Source organism: Manis javanica, chromosome 16 (assembly GCF_040802235.1).
Source record: "Manis javanica isolate MJ-LG chromosome 16, MJ_LKY, whole genome shotgun sequence".
NCBI lineage: Eukaryota > Metazoa > Chordata > Mammalia > Pholidota > Manidae > Manis > Manis javanica.
Genome location: NC_133171.1, coordinates 1,328,422 through 1,353,148, shown reverse-complemented (window position 1 = coordinate 1,353,148; position 24,727 = coordinate 1,328,422). Strand labels below are relative to the sequence as shown.

Genomic DNA, 24,727 nt, shown 5'->3' with positions numbered 1-24,727 from the left:
CATGTGAGACAGCATTTGCCAAAGCTGCCAGCAGGGTATTCCCAACTCTGCCTGCCCCCACCTGCTGGGTCTGGCTGTGCCACCCTCAGATTATTCGGCAGAAACCAGAAATCAGTGGTGAAGGAAAAGCCATTCAAAGTTCAAGGCAGAAGGTGCCTGCTGCCCCTGCTAACTCCTTTGCAGGGCACAGATCCAGTCAACAGATTTGCTAAATGGAGTGGAAAGCTTTTGAGAGCATCCTCCCAATTCACAGTGGACCATGTAACGATGTCCCTCACTCCCCACCCCCACGCTGCGCGGACACAGGTAGGCTCCTGGTGGCCATGTGTCTGCTATAAGGCCCCTCCAGCTGCATGGCTACAGAGGAGTGGTCCGCAGGAGAGTGCAGGAGAGAGAACACAGAAGATGCTTGGAGCACGTCAAAGATGAGGATATTCAGAGGCAATACCTGGCCACATCTTTGCAAATCATGCTATCAACAAAATGCAACAGTCTGTGCAGTCCCTTTCTTAAAGTGCTTTCTCACAGAAAACTCCCTGGATACACATGAGCACACTGAGGGATAAGGAATGAACCAGAATTGTGCTTGACAATGGGGAAACTGAGACACAAGCTGACAGGCTGAGTGATCCCCCTGGGTCACAGAACTAGGCAGGAGAGAGAGGCTCCAACCCTCTCCCCAAGTCCCACCCCTCTGCCAGCCAAGGCTCTATTGCCCCGTCCATAGTAAGGGAAGAGGACAAAGAGCCACACATCTCAGAGTAACTCCAACCTTCCTCTGGCCCTCCTGGGTCAACCCAGGTTACCTCCTCCCTCATGCGGCAGCTTACAGACAAAGAGGACAAAATATGTACTTGTTTAATATTTGTCTTCCCTGCATGGTTGTAAGTTCCAAGAAGGCAAAGACCATAAGACTTGATCAGCAACTAAGCCCAGTACCTGGCCCATAAGTAGGGGTGCACTCAAACTGATGTCATAACTGAATGAGAACAGAACAAATGAACCACACAGAGTGGAAGGGGAAGAAGTGGGAGTCGGGGCTGCAGGCTCACAGGACGTGGAGAATGGCCTTCTGACGTTTAGAAGCGAAACATCTGAAACTCACCTCCTTGCTGCCTCTGTCACAAAGCCTGCACAGCATTGTGTCCGGAGGGAAGGCAGAGGGGAAAGAGATGCCAAAGCAACCAGCAAACACCAGGGGGCCACTTGTTAACACCCTAGAAAAGAGCAGCAGCAGGAGGCTCAGCAGGAGGACAGAGGGCAGCGGGAGCCCTAGCAGTCCCTAGCACACATGCTCATAAGTTCTTGGAAAACTACAGGACAACACTTAAATTTTAGGTGTAATTTTGAGCTCTAGACACTTAGCCCCTGCTATGATATTTTAATTGGACTTCTGCTTGGTCAGGACAAGCTTCCTGATTTCCTCACGTCCTCCTTGGGTCACGTTCTCCAACTCCCCCTGGGGTTGCCCTGCAATAAAACCAACCCCAGGAGTAAGGTGGGGAATTGTCACCTCGCCTAGCAACCACCTGCCCACCTACTTCTTAAGCTCCGCAAGCTGAGGCTGAGAGACTGAAGAGGAAAGGGAGGAACTGGCCAGGAGTAGTAAGACAGCACCCCTCCCTGGCCCGTGGGCCTCCAGGAAAGCCCTGCCTCCCTGTTCTCAGCCCCTCTTCCTTCACCCACCCCCACTCCCACCCAAACCAGCGCTGACTCTGGATAAGCAACAGCTGATCTCAAGAGGGCAGCTTGTGCCAAGAGCCTCAAGCGGTTTCATTTGGCAGAGTCTAGAGGAGAAACTGCTCTGTTTCATCCACCCAAGGGAATGCCACCAGCTCCTGCCACATAAGTTCCCACACTCCTCTCTGTCAAAGCAGAGGGGAGCGTCCTCTGGCCCTTCCAAGCGCAGAACACCCAGCTGGAGACAAGAGCTGCTTGTCCTATGTGGCCTCTGGCAGATGCAAAACGCAGAGCCAGACACCTTGCCAGCTGTCCATGCCCCTGCTCCTCCCAAAGGCCGCCTCTGGCTGAACTTGGGACACCACTCTTGCTTAAATCTCACAGCGTCACAAAAGCTGTCGCTCTGAGCAAGACTAGTCTTCTGACCTTGTCCTGGGCATGTGTTCTATTTCACCCTCCTTACCCCCACAGACTTCCTCCAGATGCTTCACTTTCAGGGAGAAAAAAAATAAACCTCAAATTACGTGGGGAGGTGATAACAACTTGATATGGGTCATAGCCAAGGGAGGATTCTTGAGCAATTCCAGGGCACGCATGTCTCACACCCACAGCAAGAGAGGACGGAGGCCTTCAGAAGTCCTTCTACACATCACGTGATTTGTGTTGCCCCATGACTTTCAGGCAGACTTGCCATGAACAAAAAAAGCACTTTGTTCTAATGAACCCTGACCTCATTTCCTGAAGTTGCCTCAGACACACACACACACACACACACAAGCCTTGTGTGCACAATTTGTCAACTCCTTCTGTCATCAGTCAAAAGCCACACACACATCCCTACTTTGTTGGCCCCCTCAGAGCCCCAGCAGAGCAGACTCAGAGCTTCCCTCATCCGCGTTTAAGAAGACACTGTAGACGGGAAGGACTAGAGATTAAATTTAATAATGTTAAATCCCAGTTCTCCAAGGGAGAGGCAGAACCCCACAAATGAGCCACAGTTTTGGCTGTAACAGAAACCCTGGGCTTTAACATAGAGGGAAAAGTCTGTGGTATCCTGGCAAAATGTTCTGAATAAAGGGAGTAGAGGTATTTTCATCAGGAGCTGTGCTTTACACTGAAGGCAGTGGGCAGAAACATTTTCAAAATACTTAGCTCTAAGCAAAATAAAACTGGATCTTTATTCTACCACCGTCCTCACAGCAGGCCTTAAAAAATCCTTCTGAGATGGAACAGTTTAGTTTTCTAATAGGAAAACTCTTGATGGTATCAGATTGACTCACTTTTTTAAAAAATCACCACCCCACACCCTTTAGCCAGGAAGGCGTTACTGAACTGGATTAGACAGAACATACTTGCGGGAGGAACACTCATCTCCTGATAAGCTTGGCAGGACAGTAGTGGTCTTGCCCTTCAGCTCATCTGGACCTGCCCAAACGTTTCAGCCCCTGAGCTTCCTCCTCCTTCCTGTCTCCCTCTGCCTCCATCCTTGCTCTGTCACACGCCAGTCTTCTCCCAGAACTTAGGGATAAGCAGGCACGCTTACCTTGAGACCATCCTCTTGTTGAGACATCGCTTTTCCTGGCACGGAGATTCACTACCATCACTCGACTTTATAATCTCTATTTTACTAAAAAGCTGTACTAACGATATGTAGTTCATAAATTAACCAGAAGTAAAATCCCTTTGTTTTATGACTTCTGTGGATTTCACATATCTCCCACGATCATCAGACAGCAGACAATTGAGGAAGAGATTCCTTCTCGTGTCTTTTTTCTTACATCTCCAACTGGCTTGGAAGTTCTTCACGGGCAGAGACAATCACTGAATAAATATAAAGTATTAACTATAGGCAGCAATTTGGTTTGAGGAGTTTTCTTCTGAGAGTTTTTGTTTTAAAAAATTAAATACTCTTGGATATGTTACTACAACAAGTACCATCTGGTTTCCACAACTCAGTTTCCTATGAACTCTTTCTCAATTTTGTGCATGAAGGAGGGACTGAGTTCTCAGAATTATAACTCAATAATTTCGTGGTCTCTGTCTTCTGTTGGGGGCAGGGTGGGATTGGAAAATCCAACTCACCACTCAGGATCCTGCAGGTCTGACAGTAGATCAGTCTTAAACCAAAGGCCTTATCTCACTCACCATCTCAAGGCCTGCTACTGTCCAGTGAAGTTAACAGTACGTGCACAACATGGCCCGGTGATCATTAGCTACTAACCTTAACCCATTCCTACTCTGGGTGACAGAGTAGAGCCCACCCAACATTTAAAGACTCGGCAGGAGGCAGCAGGAACCCAGCAAAACACCAACACGTACTCTCTCCTGATAGGTAAATTTAGATATACTTCGTTCGCTAACTGCTTCATCCCAACTGACGGAGAAACAGAATGTAAGGCCTTTATTTAAACCTATTTGGCAAGATGAAGCCTCAGAAAACAGTCAGCTTGAACAAGTACTGCATCAACAAAAGCCAAATCTGAGTTGTCCACAAAAGGAAGTTGTTCTTTATTCCAGAAACAGAACTTAGAAAGTGAGAAGCTTGGTGCTAATTAGAGAGAAGTGGGCAGGCTTGGTTACACACTGCTCATTAAAGCACCCACCCACCCTGACTGAATCGCTTTAAAACTTGGAGGTATTTTCAAAGAACCCTTTAAAAATGCTATTCAGAGCTGAACTCTGTACTTCTATGTAACCCAAAGGTGCTGCTCCACAACACATCACCAGGAATCTTAGATAATTTCACTGGGAAAAAAATGTACATGTTGAGCACCAAAGCAAGAACCCTGTTCTCAAACAGTTTAGCAGATCATGTCCCAAGAACACGATGCTCCAGCAGGCCTGGCAGGCCGTCCACTGCCGTCAGGAGCACTTAGGCTGAATGTACTGGGGTCCCACAGTGTTTGTGCCATAAGTCGATGGCCTTGCTCACAATCGCATCCGAGCTGTCCTGGGGCATCTATGAATAAGCAAACCAGTCTTCATGAAGTTTCAGTGTTTAGGACTCCAGTAGGATCTTCCTCATTCACTGTGGCATAAACTAATTTCCACTGGAGTTTCACTGTCTTTCATAAGGTGATCACATAAAGGCTGCCGCCGGAACTTTGCTTCTCGAGTCACCTGGGGACATACTAAGGAGCTCTGGTGTTAGACTGCCTGGGTTCAAATCCTGCCCTGCCCACTAACTCTGTGCCCCTGGGAAGTCACCTAAGCTGCCTGAGGTCAGATCCCCACCTCTAAAATGGGGCAAATGATAGCCCAGCTTCATAGGGTTGTTCATAATAGGATTACATGGGATAATCCATGAAAACTACTTAGCATAGACCCTGGCACTGTTAGCCACTAATTATTATAATGATGATGCTCCATTTATTCAACACACATTTACTACTTATTGTTTACTGGATCACTGGTCAAGTGCTAATTTGACTGATTTAAAAAAAGAATAGATTTTTGCATCCAGTGAAACTCATACAGGCACAAGTCTCTTTACCTCTACCTCTTGCCTGGTTAGGGGTATTCTAAGATACACAAAGAAGGAAAAGTTGCTTCAGTTAGACCTTTTCAACATGCACTAAGTTTATGCTTAAGCACATTAACAAGCCCAACTGGGATTCTCAAAGAGATAGTAACAGAAATGAAAGGGTTTACAAAATCCCCCAAAACATCTGGGTTCCTTTTCCACCAATAAGGATTGCTTATCCTAAAGTGACAGATGTCACCTTCCTTGCCTTGACAAGCATTCTAGTAGTCACATCAGGGATAAGGCTCTGGTCCTAAGTGCACATACTCACAGCAAGTTTTCGCTGCTCTCATTGTCCCCCAAACAGGATATAAGCTATAACCCACAGGCTAACTTTAAGTTAAACTTGTTCAAGGGAAAGAATTGTTTCTTATAATGTAAAAATAGACTGTATTATTTCTCTGAAATAACATAATGCAATGGGATAATCTGGCTTGTGGAACTGACTTCCAAAATCAAATAAAATAAAGCACACTTACATTTTCCAGAAACTTTGTTATCTTCTCTGCACTGTTCAGTGCCATTACTTTTATTTTAAAGGTTAATAAAATTTCCACAGCTACAAAAACTAGGATCTTACAGGATCCACTTACAACTTTATCCCAAACCCTACAAAAATAAAAGGATATAATCAAATTATACAAGTCTGAAATTTATATTTACTTAGACATCCCAAATTACAAAATTAGATTATTCCTTTTTAAGTATAAACTTCAGAGAATAGCTATAATGAAAGTCATCAAAAAACAGAATAAAATAAAGCAACTATTTGAAATCTATTTCAGACACAATCAGCATGGGCAGGAAAAAGGGAATTATCATCACAAAGTACTTCTCTGCTAGGAATCTAGCAAATGCCCATTCCCTAATGTTTCAAATCTGACTTTTTTGGGCAGGAAAGTCCTATGTTTGGATTTTGCTAATATTTACTAATACTGTAATGCTAATACAATCATTACTTATGAAGGAACAACAAAAGCAGCATATGAAATGACATAAAGTCAAATTCATTTTCCAGTGGTTCGAATTCCTTAAATTTTCTAAGGGCTTAAGGAGCTAGTCACTGATCTGCAACGACTCTAAAATAAGTACTCTGATAATTCCCATAACTCTCCAAGTTGACAAGGCACTCTATGGGCTTAGTTGTTATTGTCTTGTAATGTTCTCTGTGTATTGCCTTTCTGCTCCACTGTTTGAGAGGTGAATATAGAATAGCATCTAACACACTGACGGACTTGAAGTTTTGTAATCATATGTTCAGATACTTCTAATATCAATATTCATTTGTGTCAAATTAATATTACTAGTATTCTAACAGTTCTAATTGTGTCAATAGTAAGCAGAATCATATGCTGTTAGGTTAGCTGCTGGAGCACTTAGCTTCAAATTATTGTACTGTCCTAAGGCAAATTTATATTCTGAGATGATCACAGGAAAAAGCAGGTTTCATCTCTAAGCACAAACTTCAGTACATCTTTGAAAGAAATACTCACCTCTGTAAACTGGACTCAGGCAAGCACCCTGCAAAGCACCTCCTAAACCAGAGGTCATAAGGAAGTTTGGACACTGCAGAACATGTCTTCAGATGACTCAGGAGTCTGGTATCTTCCAGATTCAAGTATTGTTCAAAAGCCTTTGGCTAATGATTAAACAGAAAGAGAGATTACTCGTTTCCTGTGACATACCATTACCCAGTCTTACAGCCTATGCTGAAAAAAAATACATGCTGAATGCAATGGAGTGCTAGAAAACAAAACCTCAGCATCATTTAAGCCCCTGGTGATGTAAGTCTCCCAAATCAGCAGAAACCAGAACAAGTGTGTCCCGGCCTGAGGGGTTTTCCGGGACAGTCCCAGGGAAAACACAACTGCTGGTCATCCCCATGCTAACTGCACTAACAGGATTCAACAGCCTAAGGCCAGAGGGCAAAGCAAAATCCATTCATTCTAAAGAGTCAAAGAAAAGCCCATGATATTCCTGGCTGCTCTAGGCAGCAGACTACTGATGACAGTAAAAAGAGGCAAAGAGGAAGGGTAAGACCAAAGAAAGAGAGTGGGACTAAAATGAGGAGAGGAAGTTAGGAAGAATGAGACAGAAAAAGAGCTGGAGATGAAAGGGGCCCATCCATCACTGACCACACTGACCACTACTATGCATCATGCCAAGGAGGTTCATACAAACAGGGGTGTCAGAGGAGGGACTCTGTACCCAAAAGAATACGGGTAAGAATTTCTGGGAGACAGAGGAGTAACAGGGAACAGAGCACCTGGATTCCATCCAGTAGCCTGTCCTATAAAAGGTTAAGCAGCAGCCGACTTGAGAGAACTAGAGATCTAACCCAGCTGGCTCCCCAGACCAGCCGAACCCACCTCACACAGGCTGCTCTATTTAGGGGCCACTGGCTAAGATTGGACCCTTAAGATGAAACCCTGAAGTCTGTACTCCCTATCTGGAAAAGTACACCAGATCCCACATCCCCTAAGCAAACACGAATGTGTTTCTTACTAAACATCTGCATCTCTGCCAAAAGGCAACTCATACCCCTTCAATGTCCACTTTAGCCAGACGCTGTGCAACAGACAGGGGATAAGAGTCAAAGATAAAGTCCCTGACTTCAAGGAGCTTACAGCCTGGTTGAGGCAGACAAGTAAAGAGATAACTAAAATACTATGTAATAAAAATTCTAATCCCCACCCGTTCTTTTCAGAGTATCTCCAACTTTCTTCTGTTTACCCATGTGTCCCTATACTACTTAATTCCTAGAGCTTCTCAACAACACTACATACAATGCCCCAAACCAGGCCTTTTCTACAAATTGCCAAAGGACTCCTGCCCTGGCCTCTCACCTCTGAAATCCTACTCTACAAATTTTGTTGGTCCCATCAATGGAATGTTTTTTCACAAAGTGATGTGAGTGAAAACACCTATATGCACATTTCTATATTATGTCTCACAGCAAAGAAAATTTCATCCAGAAGTTAGTACAAATAACAAGATACAGATGAGTGAAACTTTTAAACAATTTAATATTGTCTTTTTCCTTCAGACTGTAAGTTTAGTGAGGGCAAGGCCTGTATCTGTTTTGTTCACTGCTTCTTCTCCAGTACCGACGATATCACTTGGCATAGTAATCATTCAATACATACAACCTTTTGATAATTGCTCAATGCGATCATCTTTTTGCCAGTCTTATTATATTTTTCCTGATTTATCATTATGTTCATTGTCAGAAATCTTGAAAACGCAGAAAAGAATAAAGAAGGATATAAAAGATACCTTATACTCACACTACCCAAAGATAACTACTGATAATATTTTATCAAAGATATTACTTTTTTTCTTTAACAAAGATAATACTGGTAGTTGTGCAGCATCCATTTATTTCCCTGTACACATTACACATGCACCTGTATTAGCAACTTACTATTTTGCTCCTTGCATTCAAGATAGTGTGGGTATTTTCCCACATTAATAAACAACCTTAAAGGGTGAATATCACCAAATGAAGAGAGCTTCTAAAAGTAGAGAAGAAAAAAAGCCAAAAACTCTAATAGAAAAAATGCAGATGGCTCTTACTCATATGAAAGATGCTCAATCTTGCTATAATGAAGAAAATGCAATCTAAAACTAAACTGAGGAATCATTTCTCACCTCTCAGACTGGCAAAACAACATTCCATGTTAGCAAAGCCATAAAGAGACAAGTTCTCATCTACTGGTCAAAGGGTGCAAAAGAGTAGGAGCTCTACAAGGGGAATCTGGGAATATCTAGAAAAATAGCATATGCATTTACCCTTTGATCAAGTCAATCTGTTTCTAGGGTATATTACTAAGGAATCTGTTACTTCGCCCACAACAGCCAAAAAATCATCCCTCACCAGCTGGGGTAAAAAGTCCCGGTACTTGTTATTTAATTGGTTCACAAAGCATCGGATGATCCAGTAACAATCGACATGATCTTCCACCATCTCTTCCATGGCTTTAGCAATGGCAAGAAACACTTCATCTTCTGGCTCCTGAAAGATTAATAATAGATCTCAGGAGGGAGGCAGCGGAAGAGAGGAATACTATTTCTTTGCTAACCATGAAACCTCACCCCCTAAATTCTGAAGAGGCTTCATTAATAAATCAAAGTGGAACCACAAATCACACAGTTCACCACCAAAGCGAAGATGAAGGGAAAGATAAGGGTGAGTAACATAGATTCTATGTAAGTCAGCGCCACTCACGACCTCCCGGGTGGCAGGCTGAGCACCCAGAGCCTCCCCGTGCCCGACACCAAGGCCGTCAAAGAGGCAACATGAATCACAAGCAAGGTGCTGACTCTCTGCACCCAAAAATATTCTCACTATTAGAGAAGAATTTCTTTCAAAAGGATGTGATAAACATTATAAATAATAACTAGAAACCTTTGTCAATACAGTAATTTGCAAAAATTAAATGACTCCAAAAGGACTAATAAAGAATTTTCCTTATTTCAAAGAATTCATACATACCTTTGTCGTTCTGTTCTATCTTTAAGCACCTAAAAAGTTAAAATGTCCTTAGAATCAAAACTCTAGAAATCAAAATAATGGCATTTTCCAAACCTTGTATTCACACTCAGAACATGAAAATAAAGCCTCAGGTAAATTTCAACAAAGAAATCTTATAAAAACTGCAGTGTACTTGAAAAATCAATTTTGATTTCAAACACCATATCTTACACAAAAATACGTTTTCATCTAGGATTTAATAGCTGAATGATTTTCATGTTAAAAAGAAACTATAAGTATCTACTCCCCTAAAGAGTCCCAAGTTAAATTGAAATTCTTAGTTTAATAACAGTATTTCATTTTAGGCTTCCTTCCAATCTGTTAATATTTCATAAAATGTTGAGAGTAACAGTATTGTAGAAAATAAAATTTTCTGAACATTAATTAATGTGTCAGAGAGGAGAGGAAAGAAGAACAGAAAGGAAGCAAAGAGGAAGGAAGTCGCCTTACGTGGATTCCCACCTGACACCCGGCCCTGCACTTGGTGCTTCTGAACTTGGAGTCTCACTACTGCCCCCCACTCCCACCCCCCGCCACTCTGAGAGGCCAAGGAAAAGGGCCAATGTCCATGACTATGCTCCCAGCCCTGCACCGAGCACTGTCACACACTCTTATTAATAGATAAGAAAAATGATGCTGAGTAGGGCTTGGCGATGGGGGAGATGTGAGTGGCAGAGCCCAAAACAAACTATTTGACAGCAACACGCCAAGACTGCGGTGCAGGTGTCAGCTTGAAGCATGGACAAGATGAGGAGGGATGAGGTGAAAACGATTACCCAGCATTTAGGCTTTTTGAACTAACAGATAATCTAACCTAATTTAATATGCAATTTAAGAACTTGTATAGAAATACCAACTTCGCTCTGCAAAGATAAGTAAAATTCAAAGAAATTTGTTAAGAGTTCCAACTATTTTCTCTTGATGAACTTAATAAAAGCGGACAACATAAAGTTTGTCGGTGGGAACCACATCATTAACTTCAGAAAGAACAAACCAAAACTCAAATTGATATGCTGGTAGGTTGCAATCCATAATTTAAAAATCAAATAAATTCTATAGGACAGCACAGCTTGCAGGCAAACCCCTATTTTGAACAATTCACTCTGTTTCAGAAAAGAAAGGAAGTTGTTACAATGCCTAGAGTGCCTAGAGTGAACTCTGAATTGTATTAAAATAGCCAAAGCTCAAGAGCTATAATCATTCCTTTGCCTGAACTCTTTCTTTTCTCCTTCTCTTCCCAAGTCATGGAATGTCGTGACTGCACCTTACTCTCAAATAGTTTAGAAACAAAATATGTAAATATATAGAAGCAATCCAAGTAACGAGAGTGAGGAGTTGTCAAAGGCAAAGGTCAAAAAGCAGGTTAGGGCCTGTGGCTGGCAGTGTTGGTTACAAACAGAAGAAAGAGCAAAGAAGTAAATATACTGAGGGTAGTGGGAGCCTTTTCATATTTGCATCCGTCAGAGAAGGAAGCTGTAAATATAGAGCTAGAGTGAACTTGTGATACTGGGTTGGAACTGGAGGTATTAGTGTGAACTGTAGTTCTTAATATTTAGAGTTAAATAGATATATAATCATATATAGGTGCGTGCAAATATGTATGTGGATGTATGTATACATAAATAGATTTCCCAACTCTGTTTGCTGAGAGAACTAAGAAGCAATGACACACCATGAATAATGAGCATATCTAGTGCCTGGCTATTGGTTTCTAAACACCACACTCTGTTCATAAAGAAAAGGCTGATTCCAGGCCCAGGGCAGGGAAAGTACAAGAGGGGCCTGGAATATCATTTTGTGTCAGAAATTAAAGAAATGCCCAAAATGATGGGAACTTGTCAAAAAGACACAGAACTCAGCTTGAAGGGGTCCCAGTGGCCAAATCTGAGACAATTTGAACACCAAAATAAATAACAGTGGTAATGGATTATAGGCCACTGAATAAAGGAGGAATCTATAAATGCATACTGATATATATAAATCAATGATGGTGAAGAGTAAAAACCCCCCTTATTAAAGAATGACAACTAATAAATGAAGAACAAATGTAGAAACTAGAAAAAATCACCATTTGGCAAGCAGCAAAGTTAAACTTGTTTCAGGCAAGACTCATTAGTGGACGGATATTTACACAGTATTGAAGTACCTCCCCACAAGTGACTTGTTAAATTACAAAGGGAAAAATAGTAATTTTACAGTGAAGGAACCTGGAAGAGACCACCTTAGCCAAGTGACCAAAGTTGGCAGCCACAGAAGTGTCATAGGTGGTATTCCTGCCCGAAACACATAACCAGATTGTAATCACGAGGAAACACTGAACAAACCCAGACTGAGAAACACTCTACTGCCTGGACCTCTGCCAAAGTGTCAAGGTCACGAGCGACAAAGACAGACTAGAACTGTTCCAGACTAATGGAGACTAAGAAGACGCAATAAATGTAATGTGTGATCTGCAGTGGGATTCTGGACCGGACAAAGGGCATCAGTGGGACAATCAACAAAATTTCAGTAAGATTAGCTCATGGTATTGTATCAGTGGTAATTTCTGGTTTCTATAACTGAACTATGATAGGCAAGATGTAACATCTGAGGATGCTAGGTGAAGATACATGGGAACTACACTACTTTTTTAACTTTTTTCTAGGTCTAAAATTATTTTTAAATGAAGAGTTAAAACTCTAAAAAACATCTAAGTCATCAACAAATGGAAAAACTAGTGAGTGAAAGTTTGATAAGTTCTGAACCAAACTTCTGTTTATTTCTGATAAAGGGTGTTACTGGGAGGACTGGCCCCGTGTGAATGGAGTCTGAAGACTGGATGTTAGTATCTGTATGTGTGTCAGCTTCGTGGTCTCGAGGACTGTACTGTGGTAACATAGGGGCGTGTTCTTACCTGTAAGCAGTTCACACCAAAGGAGTCTGAAGTCATGGAATGTCATGTCTGCACCTTACTCTCAAATAGTTTAGAAACAAAATATGTAAATATATAGAGGAAAAATGACAAAGCAAATGTGGTAAAAGAAAGTCAACAACTAGGGAACCCGGATAAAGGGTATGTGGGAATTCTTGGTAGTGTTTTTACAACTTTATGTAAGTTTGCAATTACCTCAAAATAAAATGTATTTTAAAAAATTAGGCAGATTGGGTCATAACGTAGAGGGCCATGAATGCTAGGAATAGATGTGTTGCTTTTATTCTATAGACTAGGGGGAGCCATTCAACATTTCAAAGACAAACATGATGCAACTGAAGGCTGGCATGACGGAACAGCCTAGAGTTGATGCAAAGTGTCAAACAAAAGTACCACTAACCGGTGGAAAGGAGGGACTTCGAGGTAACTTTCCTGACTCCAGCTGATACAAGCGGAGATAGACTTCGACCTGAGGCGTGGCGTCACTGACAAAGCGAATGACTTTCAGGGCACGAAGGACATCAGAGTACTGCTCCTTGCGATACATCATCACCTGGGCATGGGACTCATGGTGCAGCGGCAGGATCCCTACATGGAAACCCAGAAAAAAAGGCAAAACACTGAGACACCATCCAGATGCCTCCACTACAGAGGATCCTGTGAGACGGTGCCCAGCGCAATTAGACGAGACTCGCACAAGTTTAAGTACCAGGTTCTTTTCTAGAAATTCTCACTATAAAAGTCTTAAATTTTAAATACTATTGATATTTGAATGGCAACTGCATCACTGATACTAAAGAGAAATGAAATGGCATCATAAAGCCCTTGAATAGGTACGCCACCTAAATTCAAGATAATAACCACACCAATTACAATGATTTAATTCAATTTATGGTTGTCAGCCTGGGGCCACCCTTAGTTCTGCGAAGTCTATCTCTAGATTTTGTATTTGGCCCCTGCTGAATTGTGTCACCCCAAAATTCATGTGTTAAATCCATAATCCTCAGTGTGACTATTTTTGGAGAGGGTCTATAAGGAACTAATTAAGGTCATTTGAGTTTATAAGGGAAGAGCCCTAATCCAATGGGAAAAAATCCAAAAGGAAAAAACACTAGCGAGCTCATTCATGCTCCCTCTGCCTCCCCCTTCCTCGCCTCCCTCTGCCATGTGAGGACACAGAAAGAGGGAGGCCATATGCAAGCCAAGAAGTAAGGCCTCATCAGAAACCAAACCAGCTAGCATCTTAATTGTGGACTTCCCAGCCACCAGACCCACCAGAACATAGCTTAAGCCACCCAATCTACAGGACTTTGCTGTGGCAGCCTTTGCCGACAATGAGCCCCCTTTATCTTAGAACCACCACCAACTCATCAAATCACTCTCCTCCCCAAAAACTAAAACCTGCTCACAAAGTATCTTATCTTTAGGACCAGAGAAATAGCTAATCTTCACTGAGGAGGCCCCCTTACATGACATTTCAATGCCACTTTAGTCTCATTAATCCATTAAAAATGATGCTACCCATTAGGCTTTGGAGCAAGAACACCTTTGGCATGCAGTAAACATAGTGGAAAGAGCATCGGACAGACTTTCAGTAAAGCTGGGTTCTAGTCACACATGTGATTAACACCAAGACCCACAAACGTCTCTCTAGGTACTTGTTCCCCCATCTGTCAGAGGTGGGAGACGGATGGATAAGCATTTCACACCAAATGTTCTTGGCACATCGCCTGCCTGAGAGTCTTCATTAGGAAAGGAGGACCACAGCTAACAGATTTGGAGAACAGTGACAGTGAATTTTCAAGACTCTCAATTTTGTTGTATCGAAAAACATCTTTATTTACTCCTGCCTCACAAACTTAGCAGGACTGCATAGCAGCACAGCCTCTGGAGTCAAAGTTTCTGGGTTGGAATTCTAGCTCTACAATTAACTGACCAGGTGACCATCAACTTACTTGATTGATCTCTCTATGCCTCAGCTTCTCCATCTGAAAAATGGGAGTAATAATCCCTATCTCATACAGTTGTTGTGATGAATAAAAATTATGTATATATAAAGCACTTAGAAAGTATATGGCACATACTAAGCTAGCGTAACTGTTAGCTAGTACACGTGACTAAGGATCGCTCTGGTGCAAAGCACCAGAGACCCAATGTTCTAAAGAACATTCTGGGAACCAAAAGTTGGGTGAAATTGAAAGACTCTAGCTAACAAGATGCCATGTTCCTGTTTGAATCAAACCTGCTTAAATATTCTTATTCCTGATGTAAGTCGCCATTTACCTTACCTATGGGATTATATGCCAGGCTTCCAGAAAATCCAGGGGAATACACTAAAGTGTCCTCCAAATCTGGCTAATGAAGATTAAAGAGCTGTAGTTAAACCCACAACTACTACGAGAGGCACACAGTGCTTACCATGCTAAACCTCAAACTTGTTTTGTAAGAGATAGTCCCACAAAGTCTCTTTCTGATATTTACCTACAATGGCAACAGGAAGCAGACATACTGAGGTCCCTGAGAAATCACCAACCTGTGCGTGGAAGAGCCAATCTGTCTACCTAGTGTGGCAGCTGTAAACTCCCAGGGCCTTTAACTACTTCAAAAAGGGCAACAGACTTACTTGATAAGACAGGCAGGAAAAAATGAGGTGAGGGAGCAAGCCTTGGCACTCAGGAAGTGCCACAAAGTACAGCTGTGCACCTCCCACTCACCCACTGGGACCGCTGATCAGTAAGACACACAGGATTTCCCAGCAGGAACAGTCTGACATCACCTTTAAAAGGCACTCCTGGAAAGCATTTATTTCGATGGCCCCTGGAAACACTAAGATTGAAGAAAAAATGCTGAAGGAAAAACTAAAACAGTTGTCCCTTGTTCCCCAGATTTTAGCGCATGGTGACAACTAGAAATATAAGTGTACAAAGACTGCCGAGATGCACAACAAAGCAGTCATTGTGTGGTGCCTTCTAGTATGGATGGTGTTCCCTCACTGCCTCCACGTGCCAAAATCAGACTTAGGGCTGCGGATTTCTCAAGTCCTGAATGTACAGTACATTTTAGAAAGAAAACGAGGTCTATAATCCATCCTACCTTCAAATGGGCTCTCCAAACCTGGGCTCAAATCCTAGCTCTGCCATTTACAGGCAAGTTATTGAGCCCTGCAGTCTCTTCCCCATCGGTAAAACTGGGATATTGCCCACCCCATAGGAGAATCCTAGAATTACTCTAATTGTTTTTTGAGAAAAAAAAAGAAAAGGAGGGTGATATTGGATGAGTATTATATGCATCAGCAGGCTCAGCAATGATAGAAAAAAAATTATTTGGTTCAAAAAGGGATGTCCCAGTCACTTGTGGCACCTGAAACTCTTTTTCTTCCACAGAAACAGAGCAGGATTGTGTTCCCTTGTCCTTCAGCCATTCATCACTGAAATTTATTCATTTATACTTCTAGAAAGTAAAAGCTCTCCAATTCCTTTTCGACTCTGATGGCACTCACTATGCAGTTATACTTCTACAGCTGGGAGTCACAGCCATCAGAACTTGAGAGCTAACACCTAGGAGTTAATTTAGCTCAATAGCCTCATTTTATGGCTGCAAAAAAATGAGGCCTAGGGGAGTCTTCCTCAGGGTTACCCAGGTGACAGTAATGCCTACACCAGTTCCTTCTCCCAGTCCAATGCTCTTCCCACACCCTGTCTCAGAACCATGTTACTTCCTCCTCTTTCATTAATAAACTGACATTCTTAGAGTAATATTTAATGTATACCCATTGAAGTCACTTTCTTACAGGCTGCCATAGTGAGTAGTAATTCAGTCTCCTGAGGTTAGACCCAATATGCAGTTAAGGGCCTGAACAAATCCTCCTTTTTCTAACTGATGACAAATAATCCCATCATTCAACATTTTCTAAGAGAAATCTTCCAAATCTTGGGTCTCATACCTAGGAGCACCTTCCATACCAATGCACGGTACATGGACGGGAGAGGGAACCTCTGACTAAAAGTACAAAGTTTCTCAATATCTAGAGGAAGAAAAAAACAATTGGTTAGAAGGTGTTCATGCTAATCACAATATGTAAAATATCACAATATGTAAAAGTGATTTCACTTTTTAAAAACTTACAGTAAGACATTTCTTCAGAGGAAGTTTACTGTAGTCAGTAAATCTAGGAACAGCAACACTGATCTGACACCAACTAGCTATTTAAAAACTATTAGTGCTTCACGGCATAGCTGATGCATTTTGCTTAAGCTAGTACATCTCTATAACATCAGCAATAGTTCCTATTTACAGAACTTATTTCACTTACTCCATATTGCAAGCTTGTTGGGTAGTCCTTGTTTTAAGGATGCAGAAACAAACTCAAAGCAGTTAGGTGACTTGACTGAATTAACACAGCTTATGCGTGGCACAGTCAGCCCTCAAATCCCCCCAGTTCCCAACAACCACACTCTGCTGTCCCAGACCTCAATTCCCTCAAGTGAGAATAACACCACCAGACATACATGTCTAGTGAGGATCAAAGATCAGGTGGGAAATGCTTTTGAAATTTTAAGAGCACCTTATGCATACAAAGTACTATTTTTAACTATGGCTCAGTTTATTTTACTTTAGTCAGACACAGAACAGACCTTATTATTACTGGCTTAGAAGAAATTAAATGTCAATACATAATGAGGTCTCAGTATTCCCATAAAAGAAAATCATGGCAAGAGCTGCTGAAAATTCATCTAGAAGCTATGCTAACACCTTTGAAAATTGAAGAAAGAAAATACACGGCTCTAAAATTAGAAAAAATATTGACTTCTTAAGAGGCCTTTCAAAAATATGACTCTGTGCCAGTGAAATATAACTTGAAAAATCCTTAAATTCTCCCAAGATATACCACTAAAAAATACCACAGGTAACATCCCTCTGGATGTCTTCTAAGGTAACATTTATTCCAGAACATCTGGGATGATTAAGAACCAACAAGTGTTAATTGAACTTATAAAACTCACCCAGACGGTCATCTTTTAGGAGAATTTCTAATGATTTCTTTTCTTCAACTCCACGAAACCCCACTTTCTCATAATATACTGAACGAAAGTTTCTCTGAGAGTCCTCAGTCATGTTTCATTCTTGGATGAGAGAGAGTATGGGGAGGGGGAAAAATAAGCTTAGAAGCAAAGAATGAAGAATCAAAATGTTTCAAGTATTTTTTCCAACTTTTCCATGAACCTGATACACTGTAATAAACTGTCTGCTCTTGGCAGGGCTCAATATTAAATCAATCTTTTGCACAACTCTAACACCACTTCACCTTGGCCAAAAACCAAGACATAAAAGTCCTCTGAGCTGCTAGAATAGGTGGCACAAGGTTCATGCACTAGGACTCCTACTTTTCCTGTAAGAGCTCCTGGCCATTATACATATTCAAAAGAAAAAAAATCAGTGAAATAGGAAGACAGACAAGATGTCATGCAAAAGGAGTTACCAAACAGTGTATACTTAGATTGGTTTTGGTTTAAAAATATTATTCATTAAAAAAAAATTAGACTATATTCTGAAATGTTAGCTACGGTTATCTCTAAGCAGTAGGATTCCAGATGACTTTTAATTTTCTTTTGCTTAGCCCTGTTTTCAAGAAGGGCCATTTTTGTAAAATGAAAAACAAAGTTATAAAAAATTAAAAAGTCACAAGTTCCTCGCTTCATTTTCCTTTAAACACAATCCTATGAGATGTAATAATTAAAATTCAAAACTCACAACAGACTAACAGCATTAAACTATAAACCACAAGAGGGGCAGGAATGTAGCCGGCTGACAAGTGACAGGTCAGAGTTGGGAGACATAAGAGCGACTTAAAATCTGTCATCAGAACTCAAAAAATCAGCAGTCTCGGGTTCTTTCACAATAACCTTCCCAAGACTAAGGAAAAGGTCAAATTAGGCTGGTGTTTTAAAACAGAATGTATGTAATGCATTTTCCAAAAAGTATTGCACTGTCCAACCGAAATGCTTAAAAATGACAGTGCAAAAAAAGAGCATAATCATCAGGGTTGAGAAATCCTGAGCTGTCCCCAGTGGGTAGGGGAAGGCCGAGTTCCAGACAGCCAAGGTCTTCCTTCTTGCAAAGATGTGTTCTGAGCCCGGTCAGTCACAGCAAAGGTTAGGATTCGTTTAAAATGAGAAACTCTAATGAGTTCTGAGTTTTGGGGACCAAATACTTTTTAAAAACAAAATTCCGAAGCATTTAAACGCTAACTGAACTCGGGGATGTTATTTTTTAAACGGCGATTCGGTGCCTGTTGTCTAAGGACACCATTCTCAGGCTGCAGTACGAGGGCAAACGCGCCCTCCAGGAGGAAATACTGTAAATTATATGCCTGCCTCCGAACATCCACCAGACGGGAAGGTAAACACCCTCCCTGGTCCAAGCCCCCAGGCCCCGGTCTCCCTGTTCCGCTTCACCTCTAGCAGTGGAAACCACACCCGGCCTGAGACTAAGCGGTCCGGCGGAGGCAGCCGAAACCAGGCTCTGCACGCTTAGCGACCGGCGGGCGACGTACGAGCCGCCCAGAGCCAGAGGGCCAGGGCCCCGGCGCGCCAGGGGCCTACCGGGGAAAGGGAGGCGCGGGACACCGGCGACCCTCGCGGCCCGCCGGGCAGCCCACACCCTGCAGCTGTCGCGGCCGCGGCCGGACGTGACGTCACTGCCAGGCGCGGCGCCGAGAATGCACGTGCGTCGAGAGCCTGCGCAGAAGCCTCACCCACGTCTTGGGTCCCTGGGCTCTGAAGTCCGGAAGATCGGAACACCCTCCGGACGGGTGGCCCATGTTTCCAGCGCACGACACCCTTCTCTCGCTCCTCCGACCCATTTCTAGTTCGGGGACTCTTGCAGCCCCCTTATTCCCTGCTGTCGCCGACGGTCCGTGCCTGGGATGCTCTCTCGCCTTAAGGCCCCTGCCTGGAGGAGACCTTGGAGCCCCAATGACTGTGTGTTGTGGGTGGAGGACCCCTGTTTTGATTTTGTTTTTTTGTTTCCTTTTTTTTTTCGGAATGTGGTAATAAATGGAGTCCAACCAAATGGGAAATGCAAAGGCAGTTTATTCAGAGCTTGCTGTGCAAGAGAGTCAGCCCCCATCACTTGCATTTTGGCAGAAACTCGGGGGCGGCGAGAGGAGTGGGAAAGGTCAATAGTGAAGAAAGGGAAGGCTTAATGTGTGCCCTTGTTGAGGCTTTTGGCACGGGGGCTGCAGGTAGGCTAATTAGAAGCGGGCGTCCCGTGCGATGGGTTAGCCGTCATTCCTTCGCCATTTTTGGCTTTCTCTGGTGGGTCCCAAGTTGGAAGCAGGGACAAAAATTAAGGAAGCTGTCTATTGACTGAGTCCTGGCCATTTAGAGCCAGTTGTTAACAGTGGTTATTCAGCTTCCTGGGTTGTTACTAAAGCTAGTAATCTGGCTTCCGGTAAAACTGATTTACAGCAGGCTGGCTTCCTCGGCTGATTATTGCAGATAGAAAGTTGGTTTTCTAGGCAGGTTGCTGCAGGTTGTGGGTCAGAATTATATTTTCGTATATGGTCTAATCACTGTCTCCTTGTAATTTAGTCTCTCGGGTAAAACACTATAAAAATAGATTATAGAAAAATGAAGAGGTACTTACACAAGATATACTAAATACAAGCCCCAGTCTGTTAGATTCAGCAGATATAAATTACTCTTTAAAATGGCTATTAAAGTTTATCAACAGTTCACATGTTTCCAGTTCACAGACCAGCACCTGTCCCAGGACAGCACTCAGCAGCTTTGCCTGGGCAGGTTTTGGAAGCACTGGAGCTTGAGAGAAAACCCAGAGAAAAGTCTGTTCAGTGACGGCTGCTGCCTCCGTAGAAGCCCAAATCTGTACAGAACAGAACACGCAGAGGCCACGCTCTAGAGAGAAACTTAGGAAGCAACAGTGCAGAAGTCAGTCCAGTGACAGTGTGGGTAAGTGTGGAGCCATGGCTAGACAGAACTTTAAAATAAGAAGCAAAGGAGTGTTGAACTAAAACATTTGTGTCTTGCTTTCCCACCGCTGCTACCATCATCGTTCTTAGTTCCTCAGTCCTGGAGTGCTAAACCTTGCTTAGCAGTGTTTCTTCACATTAATAAGCAGAGGTCTTCAAGGTATAACTTTTAAGAATTCCATTTACTTCTTGTAAACCTAGGATTAGTCACTAACGTCCACAATCTCCTTTTTCTTTAAAATAGAGCTATCATGGTGACAATATCATAAAAGTATGGGGAAGATTAAACGAGAAAGTGTCTAAAGTGCTTGGCACAGTGAGGATATATGCGAATCTGCTGCTATGGGCTAAATGGTGGCAGAAGATGGTTGCCTTGAACTGCCATTCATTGTGCTTTTTGATGAGCCGATAAACAGAGACACTTTGATAGGAAATAAATCTTGGAGACTGTTCTTCACACTGCTGCCATAATGAACCTTTAAAAATATTCCGGGGGCTTTACGATTAGCATGTATAATCTGGGGGGAGGCACGGGGAGGGCTGTACAACACAGAGAAGACAAGTAGTGATTCTACAGCATCTTACTCTGCTCATGGACAGTGACTCTAGTGGGGTTTGTGGGGGGTACTTGGTGAAGGGGGGAGTCTAGTAAACAAAATGTTCCCCATGTAATTGTAGATTAAGGATACCAAAATTAAAAATAAAAATAAATTCTTCCTTTGTTCAAAATCCTGCAGTGGCTCCCCATCGCCCTCAGTAAAAATCAAAGTCTTTTGATAATTTGCCTCCTCTTATCTCTACTTCATCTACTACTAAAAACCCTCTTGCTTTAGGACCCTCTCATGTTTGTTCTCTCTCCTTGAAATGCTGTTCCCCCAGAGAGCTTCATGGTCTGTTCCCCTACCTCAATTTTGACCAAATGTCCCCTCCAAAGACCTATCCTAGCCACCCTACTAGGATAATTAAAAACCCATTATCTTAATCGCAGCTCTCCCATATTCAACTCTATTTTTCCTTTCTTCCACAGCACTTATCACCTAACATACTACATAATTTACTTACTTATTTTAGTTTTTATTGGCTCTTTCTCCCCACAGTGTCAGTTCCACAAGGTCAGGCTTCTCTGTTGTGTTAAAAAGTGCATGGGATGGTGTCTGACACACAGTAAGTGCTTAATGCAGACTTGCTGAATAAATGAAAAGACACTCCACATCCTGTGAATTGGTGGACAGGCCAGTCTTTCCTTCTTCCGTCATATGTTTGGGCTGTGGGCTATTAGAGGACATTATTAGTCGTTGGACTCCCAGCACAACAGAGAACATACAGCGAAGTAGGCAGGTGTGATATTGTGATTTATAATAACTATATGTTTGGTTTTCATCCCTGTTTCTGGTTCAGAACTCCTAAAACGTTTGGAATTTCCTAAGCGACAAGAGGAATAAATGTGTCTTTTGTTATTTTAATGAGTGACTTTTGGACCACACCTAAGGCTGGCGAACACTTGGAGACTTGAGTGGAGTGGTTCACTTTGGGTGGGCATGAAGGCTCCTTGTCCTTTCCCTATACCTTGCCCTGTGTATCTCTTCATTCTGGCTGTTCTGAGCTAAATCCTTTTAGAATCAACCAATAATCTAGTGAGTAAAGTGCTTCTCTGAGTCTGTATGCTGCTCTAGCAAATTAATCAAACCCAGGGCAGAGATTGTTGCAACCTCCACTCTATAATCAGTGAGTCAGAAGCCCAGCCGACAACCTGGACTTTCGACTGGAATCTGAAGTGGGGGTGGGGGCTAGTCTTGTAACCTGTGGAATCTGATACCAACTTTGGGTGGATAATGTTAGAATTGAGTTGAATTGTAGGACACCCAACTGGTGCCCGAGACTGACTTGGTGGTGTGGGGAGGTATCTCCCCCCAACGCACACATATATACACGCGAGAACTGGGCGATGGTCTTAGCAGGCAATACAATTTTTGTGGAATATTACTAAAACAAGAATTTTAATAGAAGTTACAGGTCCACTTCATTTGAATGTGTGTCCTGCTGTCTGTTATGACTGGCATCACACCTTACTGCCTTGTAACCTGACTGCCCTCTGGTGGTGAACAGTTCTTACTAAATTATGGAAATAATTGTACTGCAAGGCAAACAATCAAATCTCAGGTTGAAAGGGACACAAAGGTCAGCCAGTCCGGTTATATGTGGTGCAGAGAGCTAGCCTTCAGGGTATAAAGAGCATATGTATTCAGGAATGGCATCGTATCTTTCAACTTTTAAAGTCACTTGTGGGAGGAGAGTAGTTGTCAAATGCCATCAACCTCAACCTTTGCCCCTCTTTTTTCGAGAGAGAAGGAAACAGAGACCCAGTGAGGTTATAGACCCAAGGCAACTGTCTTCACCTGAAGTAGCAACCAAAATTAATATAGTGAAAATGCATTACAACACAACTGGTGAATATGTAAATTCAGGTAGTCAATGTATCAAATCACATCTCTGAAACATCTAAATGGAGGCAAATCTGGATGGTCCTGGAGCTCTTTTTCTCCCTCATTTTAGTTCTTTGGCAGAGAACTTGCTCAGCAGGTCCAAGATGACTCAATCAGATTGGTAGGTAACAACTGTGGGACTCAGAGCACCACCACCCCCACCTCTCTAACCAGGAAGCTTTCTTTAGAGTCATAGCAATTCTCTCCTTTACCCCACCCCGATCCCATTGCTGTAAATAGGCAAAAAATTAAGAGCACAAGGACCCCTCTCATCTGGAATATTGGCCACAGTGTATGTAGACCCTCTATGCCTGGCCTAAGCTCTGGGATAATTAGATTTGAGGGATTACATGCACTTGACTACTTGTAAGTTTTCCTTCTAATAAACCTTATTTTATACGTGCATCTAGTTTCTTTGGCACTAGTGGTGTTTTCATCTTGTCCAGGATGCATAATGACATAGAGAAATGTCCTGTTAGAGGGAGAAAAAATTAGTTTACCTGTCAAACTGGTAACATACGTATAGTGTAGATGTGATTATAGACTTCCTGTACTGTCCTCATATATGAGAACCTCTGATTAGAGCCATAGGTTGCTTAGTGCTGATGGGGTTCGGGGTCATTTAACAAATAAGGAATCCATTAACCAGTGGTAATTATTTGGCCTTGGCCCTGTCTTATATTTTGCATGAATCTTTGACACTTCTAGTGTCCAGATGGCATGTCTAATCAACAGAGTAAAAATTAAAACCCCATTTTCAGTGAAACTAGGAAAGATTATAAAATAGATGGTGACATTTCTGAAAGCAGTGGAGATCAGGCAGGCATATGTAAGAGAAAGCAAAGAGAGGCTCCAAAGCCATAGGTGTCAGAAAGAGCCAGCAAAATGCACTTGTCAAAGGTGTTTTTATTAGGAACAGATGTTGGAATTTGCTAAATGCTTTTTCTGTATATGTGCAGATAAACACATGATTTTTCACATGTACTTTGTTTATATGGTGTGACTTTGAAATGTTAAACAAATTGTGCATTCTGGGATAAACTCCACTGGATCATGATGTATTATTTTTATATATTGTTGGGTTTAATTGATTAAAATGTTGTTTATAAATTTTGCATCTGTTTTCATGAAGGGTAATGTTCTGTAGGTTTCTTTTTCTTGTAATGTCATTTGGTTTTAATATCAGATTAAGGCTGATCTCATAGTTGGGAAGTGTTCTCATCTATTTTGTGAAAGAGTTTATGTAGAATTGGTCAGATAATAGACTTCTTATGACTTGAATTATTTTAAAACTATTGAGAATTATTTAATGGTTTAGCTCGGTAATTGTTTCATGTCCTCTTAATGCGTTCCTGCTGTCGTCTGGTGGAGGATTTTATGCATGTCAGTTAGATCAAGTTGGTTGATTCTGTTGTTCAAATCTTCTGTATCTTTACTGATTTTTCTGTCTAGTTGTTCAGTTAATTTTTTTTCTCCACCTTTATTGAGGTATATTTGACAAATGAAATGGTGTATATTTAAAGTGTACAAACTGTAAAGTGATATATGTATACTTTGTGACATGATTACTGCATCAGATTAATTGAAACCTCTATCACCTCAGATA

The 24,727-nt window shown here is 42.1% G+C and overlaps 1 protein-coding gene across 3 annotated transcripts; it reads right to left on the bottom strand.

Moving 5' to 3' along the window:
• Positions 1 to 2,603: 2,603 nt before the first annotated feature.
• Positions 2,604 to 19,701, bottom strand: TBC1D7 (TBC1 domain family member 7). Of its 3 annotated transcripts, none has more exons than XM_017658496.3 (8): positions 19,251 to 19,379; positions 17,652 to 17,771; positions 16,592 to 16,672; positions 13,049 to 13,236; positions 9,081 to 9,218; positions 6,697 to 6,842; positions 5,683 to 5,812; positions 2,604 to 4,639 (listed from the first exon to the last, which is right to left on the bottom strand). In XM_017658496.3, the coding sequence occupies exons 2-8, from the start codon at positions 17,761 to 17,763 to the stop codon at positions 4,553 to 4,555; spliced, it is 882 nt and encodes a 293-aa protein (XP_017513985.1). In that variant the 5' UTR covers positions 17,764 to 17,771; positions 19,251 to 19,379; the 3' UTR covers positions 2,604 to 4,552. The 3 variants fall into 3 exon arrangements, with proteins under 3 accessions (XP_017513985.1, XP_017513986.1, XP_017513987.1); XM_017658497.3 differs by having other exon boundaries at positions 19,104 to 19,351; XM_017658498.3 differs by lacking the exon at positions 2,604 to 4,639 and adding an exon at positions 4,661 to 4,811 and having other exon boundaries at positions 19,251 to 19,701.
• Between the last annotated feature and the right edge of the window lie 5,026 nt (positions 19,702 to 24,727).

What these genes read in the sequence shown, in the direction of transcription:
- TBC1D7 (XM_017658496.3), bottom strand. Translation starts at nt 17,763, where the DNA reads ATGACTGAGGACTCTCAGAGAAACTTTCGTTCAGTATATTATGAGAAA. An exon ending in CCTAAAAGATGACCGTCTGG is followed by an intron (nt 16,673 to 17,651) that starts GTGAGTTTTATA and finishes TTCTTCCTCTAG; the next exon opens with ATATTGAGAAACTTTGTACT. An exon ending in GGGACTTTTTACCCCAGCTG is followed by an intron (nt 6,843 to 9,080) that starts GTGAGGGATGAT and finishes TTTAATCATTAG; the next exon opens with CCAAAGGCTTTTGAACAATA.